Source organism: Haemaphysalis longicornis, unplaced genomic scaffold (genome assembly GCF_048455015.1).
Source record: "Haemaphysalis longicornis isolate Haplotype H1 unplaced genomic scaffold, Haemaphysalis longicornis Haplotype H1 scaffold_2, whole genome shotgun sequence".
In the NCBI taxonomy this organism is placed as follows: domain Eukaryota; kingdom Metazoa; phylum Arthropoda; class Arachnida; order Ixodida; family Ixodidae; genus Haemaphysalis; species Haemaphysalis longicornis.
This window is the reverse complement of record NW_027526295.1, coordinates 38,447,282-38,460,943: the sequence shown is the minus strand read 5'-3', so window position 1 is coordinate 38,460,943 and position 13,662 is coordinate 38,447,282. Positions and strand designations below refer to the sequence as shown.

The 13,662-nt window shown below is 47.9% G+C and overlaps 1 protein-coding gene across 2 annotated transcripts in view; it reads right to left on the bottom strand.

The window, feature by feature from the left end:
- Positions 1-8,500: 8,500 nt before the first annotated feature.
- LOC144167066 (uncharacterized) overlaps positions 8,501-13,662 on the bottom strand; it is a 29,711-nt gene continuing 24,549 nt past the window's right edge. For both annotated transcript variants that reach the window (XM_077696458.1, XM_077696459.1), the window contains one exon: positions 8,501-8,703. In XM_077696458.1, the coding sequence (XP_077552584.1) occupies positions 8,579-8,703 (125 nt within the window). In that variant the 3' untranslated portion in view covers positions 8,501-8,578. The remainder of the gene's footprint in view (positions 8,704-13,662) is intronic.

The following is a 13,662-nucleotide window of genomic DNA, read 5'->3' as shown; positions in this document are numbered from 1 at the left end:
ACCCTGTGGGTCCCCTGGGGCAATGATGGCCACATCGAGGAGACACTACAGGCAGCGCTGAATGCCATCGAGGAACACCTGAACGGCACGGGCCTCAAATGTTCACCGCAGAAATCAGAACTGCTGATAATCCCCCTGCCGGGTAGGTATCGAAAGATAGCAACGGAAGGCTCCGAGAAAATTACACTTCGAACGAAAGATTGAACGATCATTCCCAAGGTGAAAACACTCAGGGTCCTCGGGATGTTCCTAGAGGCAAGCAGAGGCAACGGCACCACCTACGACCGGCTCATCACCAACCTGGGAACGGGCACCCGTCTCATCAAACGAGTGGCAACGCGACACAACGGCATGAAGGAAGCTAGCCTTCTCCGACTGGTTCAGTCCTTTGCCACCAGTCACGTAGCATACGTAGGCGCGTTCCACTACCGGAAACGACAGGAAAGGGACAAGATTAATGCAGCCATTCGGAAGACACACAAGGCCGCCCGGGGGCTACTGAACTGCACCAGCACGGCCAGACTGTACGAACTAGGAATCCACAATACTCTGGAGGAAATTGGAGAAGTCCAGCGACCAGCGCATCTTGAACGCCTCTCGACTACAAGAACAGGAAGAAGCATCCTGACTCGGCTGGTAATAGGAGGATCGGAGACCGGAAAACACGAAACCAGCACCCTACCGGCTGAAATTCTGCAAACACTCAAGATAACGCCGCTTCCCCGAAATGTCAACCCCGACATCAACCAAGGAAGACGTGCCGACAGAGCCAAAGCCCTTACGGAGACGCACGCCAACGACACCGGCGCCATCTTCGTGGATGCGGCCAAGTACACCGATAGAACCGACACCTATGTAGCCGTGGCGGTAAAGGCCACGACTGGCGAAGTGTACAGTGCGGGTAGAATCCGGCTGCCGTCCGCGTAGCAGGCGGAGGAAGTCGCGATCGCGATCGCCCTCACGAACCAGCAGTGCTCAACCATACTGAGCGACTCCCGCTCGGCGATCACGACTTACACCCACAACAAAGTGTGTGCCAGTGCAGTGCGCGTGGTGCAGTGTGGTGCAGTGCGTAACTCGGTGCCGGCCATCCATCTCAGGTGGTTCCCGGCGCACACGGACATCAGTGGCAGCAGCAGCGGCTACCCCAGCCGCAACGAGACGGCGGACGCCGCCGCGCGCGCCCTTACCAACCGCGCAGCAGCCAGCACCCCCCTCGCCTCGGCGGTCCGAGAAAGCCGCGATCAGTGCAGTGATGAGGAAGACACGGAACCTCTCCCCGTGTACGCGGAGGTACTGGGCTGGTACCGGCACGGACGCCGGAGCATGCCTCCGCCTCACCCAGGCCTAACATGAGGGCAGGCGGTGATGTACAGACAAAACAGACAAGATCCGTGCTCACGCCGGCGCTGGCGCGCTACGTGTGCCCGGAGGTGTTTGCAAGTGATGTGTGCAGTGTGTGCAACAGTACCCGGGCAACACTAACCCACATTCTCTGGGACTGCACCCGACATCCAGAAGAAGCGGTCGCCGCTCCTGGCCGACTGCCGGAAGACACAGCCCGTGCAAATGTATCACCGGACTTGGCAAAGCAGCTGCATTCCGTCCAGCGGCTCGAGGTAGCTCTCGCCCGGCAAGCGCACGGGGACACGCTGACGGGGGGCCCGAGGGATCACACCCAAAGGTATATCGCGCGCAGATCCGGCACGAGTCGGTGGGGGGGGGGGGGGGGGGGCAAGCCTGGGAGACGTCTTAAGCAACGTCGGGTAGCGGGCGGCCCTACGTGGCCCGCCCCGCTACCTCCGCAGGACCCAAATAAAGTTCACTTCTCGCTCTCTCTTTCCGAGACTGCCGCATCTAAATCCTCGCCCTTAACTTCGACGAGGTCCTTTGTTAACAACACTGACGAATATACTGGAAAACGACATCTTCTGACTCACTTCTGCTTCTGAAATTTTGTTACACGTGTTATCTTACGCGCGTTCGGAATGACGTCGCGCGCTGCAGCAGTGCACGAAGAAAAAGCGAAGCCTACCAAAGTTGACTGACAAAAACACATAAATAGCTAAATGGCTGCAGCCATGAAGCGTCGCATGTAAAAAAATGTCACGTAATGCAAATTGACCAAAGATAATAGCGGCGGTACGGAACACTAAGCGAAACGAGTGCCGATACTATATACCCTTATCTAGTGACACTAGCCGAGACCAACCGACAAGCTCTCGAGACAACAAGAAACATTTGATACCCTCCTCCATGACGATTTCTATTGGTTTACAACAAGTCGGTTCGGCTGCACATGCACTTTTGCAAGCCGGAATGACGACCAATTTTTTTATTATGGTACGTTTATTGATTGTCTGCGCGTTTGTGCGAATTTTCTCGGGTTATCGGAGTCTGACCCGCTGTATATTTTTTTTTTGTAATACATTTCCTAGTTGGTAGTAGCACGTCGTCCTGTGTACTCTCTTTGTGCATCGCCGTCATTTTTCGTGCCTTATACTCAGTTTACCAATGCCCCCACGCTCAACGTTCCATTGTGCCGTCTTTAGTATTCGAGGGTTGTCACGTACTCGGAGGTTCAGGCATCTTCGGGTTGCTCAATGTACGAGTGACCGCATAGATGTGGAATATCGTCCATAGCTGCGGTGCTGCACTCCATAAAGCTTGTGGCATGTTTTCTGGTACGTGTTTTTTCTTTCTCGGGTGACTCAGTATTGGCCTTGAGGCACAAGATGGGCAACTTATATCTTGCCGAGAAAAAACGTTTACGCCAGCCCTCTTTCCGAATTTCCTGTGCCAGTGGGATACACCGTTTAAATGTAGTATGAGCGGTACTTTCGTCTTGTCTAGCCCGTTTTCTAGCTTCTCAGGCTTCCGTGTCCTCCGTCCCATTAACTTGTCCAAGAACCTCTTGCCCGCCGCTTTCACAAATTTCCTCGCGAACACTGATACACACAAACGGCTCACCTAGACAGGAAGGATTGCCGAAGCGTTGTTTGGGCAGGAACGAAGCATAGCGCTCTTTAGCAAAGTGGTGGCGTTACTCCTCTTTACCAAGTGGGATTGCGCGGACCAGATTGGGGGGACACTTTTTTGGGAGCGTGGTTTGGATCTACAGCTAACCTGGTCTTTTGAGAAAAGTTACTAACATCCAAAAACCAAGGCACCTCCTTCGGTTAGTTCCTTCGTGAGGTTGAATACCTCCAAAAGGGGAGGAAAAAATCCCAGAGAACCGCTCCCCGTGCGCTATGGGCCTCTACCGAGCCACTACGAAGAATAATTACCCAGCAGATATTATCGGTGGTTTCATGCGGTTCTGATTGCACCAGCACTAGTCTCGTATTTTGTCTGGGGAAATATAATTAATTTCTCGGCTAAGTACAAGACATCCGCAGCACCAGGACACACCATTCAACGTGTCGGAAACTTCGTGGTGCGAAAGTAGGCAGTGAACGTGTTAACGTTAGGTTCGAAGTTCTACCCCAAGCCTACACTGTATATGCCGGAACGCCTGCCTCTTGACAGACATGTGGCTTCCAAAAGTAGCTCCGAAGAGCTCACCACGTGCGCCTTTGAGGGGCTGGAAGACATACCGGAGTCCTTGCGGGACACGTGTAATGTACGCACTGAACTTGTGGTGGAGTCACTGCCGAAGGCTGATTTGACACTACTATTACCAGATAAGGAACGAGGCTTTGCTGTTAAGCCGTATAAAGAGTAGAACAGCCGAACAAGTGAGGTTACGGAAGAGAATTTCCGAAAGGAAGGAGATAGGAGGCAGAGAAGATAAAAATGCAGTCAGTCTGTGTAAAGATTCTGCAAGAGGTGTCAGCTTGAGGGCATTCATTTCGGGAGACTCATAAAGATGGCTGTACTCTTCAAACCGTTATAACTAAACGTAATCTTGGCAACACCAGATAGGCTGGTCTCTGCAAAATACGCTTGTCCCTCATTCTCATCACGGACCCCTTATCGTAACAGGAGCGGAGGTTGTATCGCAATTTTTCCAACGACAGAATCAGGAAGGCCTGAGCGCATTTTTGCTGGACATAAAAGATCTCTATTATTTTAGTTCCCAAGCACTCATCCCTATGTGGTCATGGTTTAAATAGACGAATGCTGAGAAAATAATTGCCATAACCCTGTCGGCATCTATGCAACGGTCGTCGTCGGAATATTGTCTTTTTACCTGCAGTCGATTACCGTAAATGTTGATGGGGAAGAGTTTATTCAGAATAACCATGTGTGCATCGAATCATGCCTGGGACCTGCACTTAGCCACCTATTTTCGTCCCGTTACAAAAAAAAGACTGGCAGAGGCCTTCTCACACTTGGACTTTGTGAAAGTGTTTCATTTCGTGGAGGATTTTCTGGTAGTCTACAAACTGGACGGTGACCAGCGGCGCATGGGAAGCAAACCTTTGGGGTATTTGCCTTGGTTTTGGAGGTGTTCACCCACACGAGGGAACTATGGGAACAAATTACCCCTTCTTTTTGCAAGTTAGGCTTCTTTTCTCAATAGACTACGTCTGCTAAATACAAACTGCGCTCCCAAAAATGTCTGTTCCCATTTTCGTCGCCGTGGTCCAATTGGTTAAGAGCAGGATGGCCATGAGGCTCAAAAGAGCACATTGCTTCGTTCGTGCCCTCCCAAATCTTCGACAAGTTTTTATGCCCAGGTGAGGGGTTTGGATATGTCAGGATTCCGGAAGGAACTAAAGACTGCGCTACTCGCAAGGCTATTCGGCAAGTTAATGACGGAAAGGAACCAAAAAACCTAGGACCTAGACAGGCAGTTAAACAAGAAGAAATTAGGGGCCACACAATTCGTTCACGGTGTGTCCGAACGGGTAAAAAATTTTGGAAGTAGGGCTTGCGTAAACGTTGTTTCTTCAGCAAGAAACGAATCTAGGAGCTTGATACGAAAAGTAAAGGCTTAGTTGCGAAAGGAAGAAAAAACATGTAATACTAAACATCCCACACGCTTTACCGTGTGCCAACGTGAAGTTGCGCCCGACATTCTACTTCTATTTGTACGCTCGTTTACTGGGCTAAACGGAAGATGTTTGAACGACGAGCTGTATGAAGACGCTTGCTCACTAGAAACACGCACGCGAATCGAGGCCGTTCTACATTGCGCATCGTGCCGATGCTTGCCTTGACTAGAACACTGCGCCGTGATGCCGGCACGCAGGAAATACACGAAGAAATATACGAGGCACGCAGCACATATACGAAGCGTTTCAGATTTCTGTGTGAATGACAAGTGTGTCATACAGGCGTCGGCGGGCTTAACAGGCGGTGAGATAAAGTACTTCAATGGCTGAAGTAGGGCACAATATGTAACAGAAGTGGAAACGGCACAGGGCAGTTCCGTCCATTCTCTATTTTTCAGGTTGTAATCCCTTTGTTTCTGTACCATTTTGTGTCTGAAAACGTTTCTATTTACGAGCCGGTATGAATATGACGTGATGTTTGTCAGCCCTTCCCCGCGATTTTCTTTACTCCAGTCCTCGTTTTTGGCGCTGTTTGTATGCTCATGATGGTAATAGCTAAGCTGCATTTCTATTTGTCGTAAGCAATTATTTCTGCGCCGGCTATTTATCATGCACAGCTGCCAGCACGTTTTGTTATTAAAACGTACACAGCTACAATTAGCAATTTGGCTGCACGGGTGGTCATTGAGTGAACAGCTTTGATTCCTCTCTTGTCTGCCCTTGTTTCTAGATAACAATGGTATTTCCCAAAGAAACAGTGAGACATGTTTGCATATTTGTTCTAGTAAATCTAAAATTACTTGAGAATGCAGCCATGAACCACATGTAGAACTCAAATTCGGGAGTCACAGTGTACCCCAGCCATTCACCATGGGTCTCGTCCAAACACATAAGGTTAAAATTTCTTCAATAGTTCTCCTCTTTTTTGTCCAAATACACTTTATCAGGATGAGTGACATTCGTAGAGCTTTTTTCACGAATGGCATCTTGCGTTTTGATGGCCACTTTTGGAAAATCGCAACAGAACCAACGCGAAAACCGTTAAAGCGTATCTGCTGCGACGAAAAATGCAAGCGGTGCGAGTTACTTTTGGTTTTAATGAATCAGCTTACTGATTGGTGAATATAAAATTCAAACCTTACTAGTCCTACAATCTACAATCACGGCAAATATTCCACTAAGGGTCTAACTTGATTTTTAGGAACTGATTTTCATAAAATTTTTTACCAACATTGAATTCAATGTTTGATAACAAAAGTCGACAAAAGCTACCAACATTGAGTAGACTGTCTACTTACTGTCTATAGAGCTACTAGCAACAGCCAACCAACTATTTGTCAATTATTGGCCCCCGTTTTTGAACAGAAACGTTTCTGTAAACTTTCTACAGAAAGTTTTGTGTAGACTCAGTGACTGTTGCTGACCGAAGCGTTTTTCACAGGACCGAGCTGTCATTACAACCTAATTGAAGGTCATCATTATTTCTCTCTAAAAGATCGTGCAATGGCAGCAAGAATGAAAAAGGGAACCAGCAACAGCTCAGGCTAATCGGCTAATTCAAGAGATAAGCGTTCACACATTTTCCGGAGGTGTACATTTCTACACTCGCTTTATGAAATGTAACATAACAACACCTCACCTCAGAAACGTGCTACAGCTGAAAACACACAAACGCAAAGAATCACGGCATCATCACCGCAAATTTCTCAGCAGTGCACTTCATGTATATATAGCCGCCATCCGCGGGATGCCAGTGCCGCGGTGTGGTGTCCCTGTCATTGCATGTTTGCAAAACTGCGCAGTATTATTTTAAGAATACAATACCGGGAAACACTGGGACGTAAACGATTGTGCAAACCTTTTTGTTTACTTTATAGTTGCCAGCTGTAAGCAAACAAAATGGAAAACTGGAACGGGTTGCAAGAAAGTACCGGCGCCGCGTGTTTGACCGGCCTGTAGTGATTGACGCGTTTCTCATGGAGGTGCGCAAAAAGGGTGGGGCGCCGGGGGCGGTTGATCGAGCGCGGCCAAAACATCTGCGCCGGCCGGATTAGGTTGGCATAGCGGACGATGTTCGATTATCGCCGTTGCTAGAGACGCGTCCAGCAGTCTGTCGCGAAATATTTACGCAAATATTTCCTTCCTTTCAACCATGTAGCACTTAGCTTGCGCAAATCAAAACACAGTGACGACGGGTTGCGAGTGGTTGGTGCCACTTGGTGACGCTTGTTCGGAACCGCTGATTAGCCAAGTTTATCAGTGTGAACAGTGAAAGCGAGGAAGTAGTGAAGGACCAACCCGACCGGCTGAGGGAGGAACTGGTTGTTCCGAGGGAGAAACTGCGCGGCTCGAGGTACGAACAGTGAAAGTGCTCCCTTTGCTACTTTTTATTATTGGAGCGCACAAGTGTGAAGATACTTGCAGAGAGAGGGGGAGAGAGAAAGAAGCGTGTGTGTGTGTGTGTGTGTGTTTAAAACGTGATTCAAACAAAGTAATGTAATTTGGTTAAAGTCATGTAAATAGTTTGTCCCGAATTATTGTGAACCTGTCCAGGTATTTAGAAAAAACCAATATGAATGAATTCAAATCGGACTCCAGGACGAAGGAATCAGGTATTTGCGTTCAATTCAACTTGCGACAAAGCATCTCAAAACACTTTCAGTAGTCATCCTACAGAAGCTCGTAAATTAAAATGTCAACATAAATTACCTACACTTTTATATAAAGCCGTCAACCGAGAAATGTCAACGGAGATTAAGTAGACTTTCTATATTGTCACGAAGTCAATTCGCGCAGTTGTCTTGAAGGAGAAACAAGTAGTTTGGAGCGAACTTGTGCTCCCCTAACAAATCAAAAGAATACAGAGGCGGCGAAGCAGTGGTCAACAAAGTGACTAGCACAGGCGAGTGTCGTCGCAAGAATGCCCGGCGTCTGCTCAGCAGGCTTTTATCTTTCGGCGCAAGTGTTTCTGTAAACGTCGATTCACATCCAGAACATTGTAGATCACAGAATATTTTGGGCTAGTGACGTTAGGGCGAAACAGTCTGCTTATCTGAATGTCATAGCCCGAGCGGCATAAACGTAAAGAATGTAATACGCGTTTCGTCTGGAACGCAGAAAACACAGCCGGGCGTGGCCCGGCAGTAAAAACAAACAATAAACGAACCCATACTTGGTTCGCGGCAATATACAACACTCAATTGACGAGTGTCAACTTATATTCAATAGACTTTTTACGGACAACTGTCAATAGAACCCAAGAGTATGCAGAATAGCAATAAAGTTGGTAGGATGTCAACAGAACGTCTACAGAATGTAAAAAAAGCATTTTTGTAAAAGGAGCTTTTCGTTAACACAAGGCATACACAATTATTGACGTGTTGAGAAAAACAGGCTGCTACATTTTTCCTGTAGTTTATAGGTAACTGTGTAGAACTGCGTTTTTCCTTACCACAAAACATACACAATAATTACGTCTTTCGAAAAACAAGTTTCTAGCTTTTATTCTATTACGTTGAGCGGCATAGAATTAGAAACAATGCACTCATGCCACATATTTCAAAAGTATCCTTCATTTTTCAGGCGTACTGACAGAGTTCTTGGCTGAAGTCTGGATATCCTTCGCCGCAGGTAGCACGAAACGCGTCCATGCACACCTTAGGTATGTTCTGCACAACTGACTTCGTAATCCATAGCATACACACTGCAAAAGAAAAAAAATGAATTTAGTACCTTTCTGCGCGATTGACAATTGATCAGGCAGTATTCAATACAATTTCAGCTTTCGTATATGGGAGAAATGCCCACACCTTTGATTAATTATAAATAATGTCAGGACTAAACGGGAGAAAGAGGTTTCTTACATAAACGCCGAAAAAGCCCCAAACCCATAAGCTGATGTATGTCACCTGCGAACAATGCCCGAATGCTACGTGATATGAAAAACACACTTAAATAGTCACAAACTGTGCAGCCCTCTATCATCGCTAAGGTGCGTTAGAAATGAGCACACAGTCATTTGGAACCACGCCGTGCTGAATCGGAACGAAATACACAACGTCGGGCACCTCAATGTAACTCTCTTTGGCCCATTTATACCGGTGCAGGTTCTCTTTTTCAAACCTTCGGTAACTGTAGTACACGATAAGGCTCATGACTTCATAAATTGCGCCCTCAAATTGTCGTCAGGGACCGGGTTCCTGCGCTTAAACTAAATTACCCTGCTGTCTTAAAAAGCACAGGTTCCATAAACACACAAGAAACCTGGGTCGCTGAAGTAACCACCCAAATTTAAAGCGTGTAAGTAAACCACTTAATAACTCTTTGGGCATGTGTATCTGAATTACTTCATGTTTTAACCAGAAGACACTGAAAACGCCGTTCAACACACCACTTTGTTCTAAACCGTTGAGAATTAAGATGTGTGTGCGCGGAGGCAGCACGTTCTCTGTCATGGCCGCCATGTATCTAGTGTAAACAGATAGATTATCATCTTTAGTCATGGCACATCTCATTTTGCGTTGCTCCAAGGCAACACCTTTGGTGGAGTTTGCTGTTTCATCCCCATGCTGGCCTCAGCTTTGCATCACATCGGCATGGACGCGGCCCTTAAGGATAAGGAAGCTGCGCCGGGCAGCCACGCGCTGCCGAGACCGGAACTGGACGATCACCGCCGCCTCGTCGCCAAAGCCCAAGAGACGCCAATGAAGACTAGCCTAGGCGAGTGGCGCGAGACTAGCCGAAGATTTGCTCCTCAGCCCATAGTTTCTTGCTAATATATACCAGAGGGTAATCCTGCGCCACTGTCTAGGCGAGCCGCGCTGAGCAAGCGTTCCGTCATGTACCGGACAGCGACGTTCGGCTTATCCTTGCCATTTTTCATCAAAAGGCTGGAACTTTGTGTTGATACACCACAACAGTGTTGATACCCCAGATTAATTAAATTTGTTTTGGTATTGTAAAAATTAGGCTCCAGAACAATTATTTGCATGGGAAAATTAGAAATTTCGTGTAGCATGAACAAGAAAAAACATTTACCCTTTTTTGCCGATTTTAGCTTCGGGACAAAAAAGAAGCCTCATGGCCAACTAAGCCAAGTAGGCAAGGAGAACATCGCTAGCGGCAGTGTCGTTGCCCGCAACTGCCCCTAATGACAGCATCATATTTCCCTTCTCGTATGTATTCGTATGAAACTGTCTACCTCAGCCCTTTCGTCCGACGTGGTTCCAGAACCTTCAACGCTACATCGCTCACGAAAAGAACAATCTCGAAGTAGTGATCCGAAGGGCATACATGACGGCCATCGGAGTTGCCGAATCCACCAGCACGGAGAGGTTGTACACTCTGAGCATCCACAACACCCTCGACGAAATCGCCGAGGCACAGAAAATTGCCCAGCTGGAGAGGCTTGCTATGCCCCAGCCCGGTAGGAGAATCCTGGAGAAGCTGGGAATACGATATCACGAACAATAAGGAGCCAAGACGCCCTTCCCGGACGAGATAAGGAGCAAAATTCGCGTGGACGCTATCCCGCGTAACGTGCACCCCGAATACAATGAAGGCAGAGGCAAGGCGATGGCCGAGGCGCTGGCGCGGACCTGCACGCCGGTGACACGGGTGCCCGTTAGGTGGATGCTGCCGAATATGCGAGAGAAAGAGGTTTCGCCATGGTTGTTATCGATGCCGGGGGAGCATCAGAGCGGAGGCCAGCAGGACGATCAGTACACCCGAAGAGGCCGAAGAGGTGGCCATCGCACTGGCAATCAAACACCCGTGCTACGGCACTGCCCTGAGCGATTGGCGGCAGGCAATCAGGAACTTCGCCCGAGGCAGGGTCTCTGCTGCTGCGACGAAGGTTTAAAACGAGACACCGAGACACCTGGAAACGGCAAGAATGGAGTGGTTTCTGGCACACGCAGGTGAAGTGCAGGACACCAACGCAAACCGTAACGAAACCACACAAGCCACACGCAATAACTAACGGACCATGCCGGGTCGAGCGGTGGTCACTTGCGGTTCGGCACAAGAGACCGAATTACCAGCATTAACGAGATAACCAAGGCCTATCGGCTCGCCAGACGTGCGCTCCCGCCTCCCTGTAAAGGGCTCAGCAGGGAGCAGGAAGTCATATATAGGCAGCTCCAAACACGAAGGGTCATGAGCCCGGCTTTCATGCTAATCAGCTAACTGTAAATCGCCTACGCGGTACTAACCAACCTCAACCCTAACAGAATTTCTGCCACCTCAGATGTCGGTCTCCCTAAGGAACAAACAGCGTGGCGTAAAGGCTATTCAATAAAGAACCATTATCAAGCGATCAATCAGTTGATAGAGAAGTGCCCGCAGTATACTGAACCTCTCTATATATCCGTTATAGATTATAAGGATGCATTTGATTCGGTCGAAACCTCAGCAGTCATTCAGACATTAAAGAACGAGGGTGTAGAGGAGCTTTATGTAAGAATTCTCGAGAATATTTACTATGGGTCCACATGTACCACCATCCCCCGTAAGGAGAGCAGCAAAATGTGTATAAAAAACAGCGTCAGACACGGAGACACAATCTCTGCAATGTTATTCACAGCATGTTTACAAGAAGTATTCAGAGCGTTGGATTGGGAACAGGTGGGAGTAAGGGTTAATGGAGAATACCTCAGTAACCTCAGATTTGCTGATGATGTTGCCTTGCTAAGTAACTCGGGGGACGAATGGCAAAGCATGCTTTCCGAACTGGACGAACAGAGTAGAACCGTGGGCCTGAAAATAATACGCAGAAAACCAAAGTAATGATCAATAATCTCGGGACAGCACAGCGGTTTCAGATAGGTGGCGAGGCAGTGGAAGTGGTAAGCGAATATGTCTACTTATGCCAAGTTGTGTCCCACAATCGCATACATGAGGCAGAGATAATTAGAAGGATCAGAATGGGGTGGGGTGCCTATGGCAGACATTCTCAGATAAGAATAACAGACTACCATTGTCGCTGAAGAAGAAAGTGTATGACAGCAGCATCTTACCGGTACTCACCTACGGGGCAGAAACTTGGAGGCTCACTAAAAGGGTTCAAATTAAATTGATAACGACTCAGCGGGCAATGGAGCGGAAAATGATAGGTGTAACATTAAGGGACAAGAAGAGATCGGAGTGGGTCAGCGAGCAAACTAATGTTAAAGACATATTAGTAGAAATTAAGAAGACCCGCCGCGGTGGCTCAGTGGCTAAGGCGTTGCGCTGCTGAGCACGAGGTCGCGGGTTCGATTCCCGGCCGCGGCGGCCGCTTTTCTGATGGAGGCGAAAAGCAAAAACGCCCGTGTGTACGAGATTTCGGCGCACGATAAAGATCCCCAGGTGGTCAAAATTAATCCGGAGCCCTCCACTACGGCGCGCCTCATCGCCTGTGTTGCGTCGGCGCGTTAAACCCTACAATCAATCAATCAAGAAATTAAGAAGAAGAAATGGACGTGGGCAGGGCATGTAATGCGAAGGCAAGATAACCGCTGTCCATAAAGGGTAATAGAGTGGATCCCTAGAGAAGGCAAGCGTCGAAGGGGGTGCCAGAAAGTTAGATGGGCAGATGAGATCAAAGAGTTTGCAGGGATAAATTGTTCGCAGTTAGCACAGGAGCAGGTTATTGGAGAATAATGGGAGAGGCCTTTGCCCTGCAGTGGGCGTTGAGAGGCCGGTGATGAAGGACGTGTTAGTAGAAATTAAAAAGAAGAAACGGAGCGTGGATGTGTTAGTAGAAATTAAAAAGAAGAAACGGAGCGTGTGCCATTGCTGCCCTGATAAACTGCTTTTGAGGTAATGTCTCCTACCTTCTCATTGGCTCTACGGCCATCGAAGAAGTCTGAAATCATTTAGGGCGATTTAGTTATTTTAGTATGGCTCGGTGGCTGACAACGTCTAACGCCCCTTCAAAATGTAGGGAAAAGATGGCGGTCTTCGTATTCCGCCGATTCTGAGCATGACCACTTCCAGAATAATAAAAAGAATGTTCTGAAGAAGGAAACAGAAAAGTTGAAGAAAGATGTCCTGCGTGATGGGTGATTTCGAAATGCCCACAAGGAATGTGTGAACATGTTCTGTTCACTGTTGTGCTGTACCCGTTTATCGATGATGCGCTCCACAAGGATGAGTCTCTTGTGTATGAGGTCCTTCATAATCGAATTTCAATGAGGTTTCTTCCTGTGTTCGTCTAAATTCAAGCCGAATCTCTTCCAGATATGCACTAACACGCCTAAACAAGAGCCATTCTGCAATACGTCTTTTATTTCATGGTACCGTCAACGTCCTTTCTTTCGACGTCTAACGCCTCTAGTCAAGGAGGTTTTGGATTGATCAGTGCTGTGTCGTTTATTTTCTTTCCTTGTGTTTGTCTATATGGACTGTGGCGCCAATTCGATGTTGTAGTAGCTATCGCAGGCTTCGCGTCCGTGATAAAGGCTATATGCTCGCTGTGCTCGTAAATCCTTGAGGCTTAAGAATAAGCCACACCTCTGCCATCTTCCATCTTTTAAGTTTGCCCTACCTCCGTAGTGTGATGAGGTTACCGCTAAGGTCGATAATGGAATCATCATTTATGTTCCCCAGAACCTTGTTTGTTAGGTCGTCCACCGCTGAGGCACTGTTGCTTCTCATGTATTTCAGTGCCGCTTTTACTACA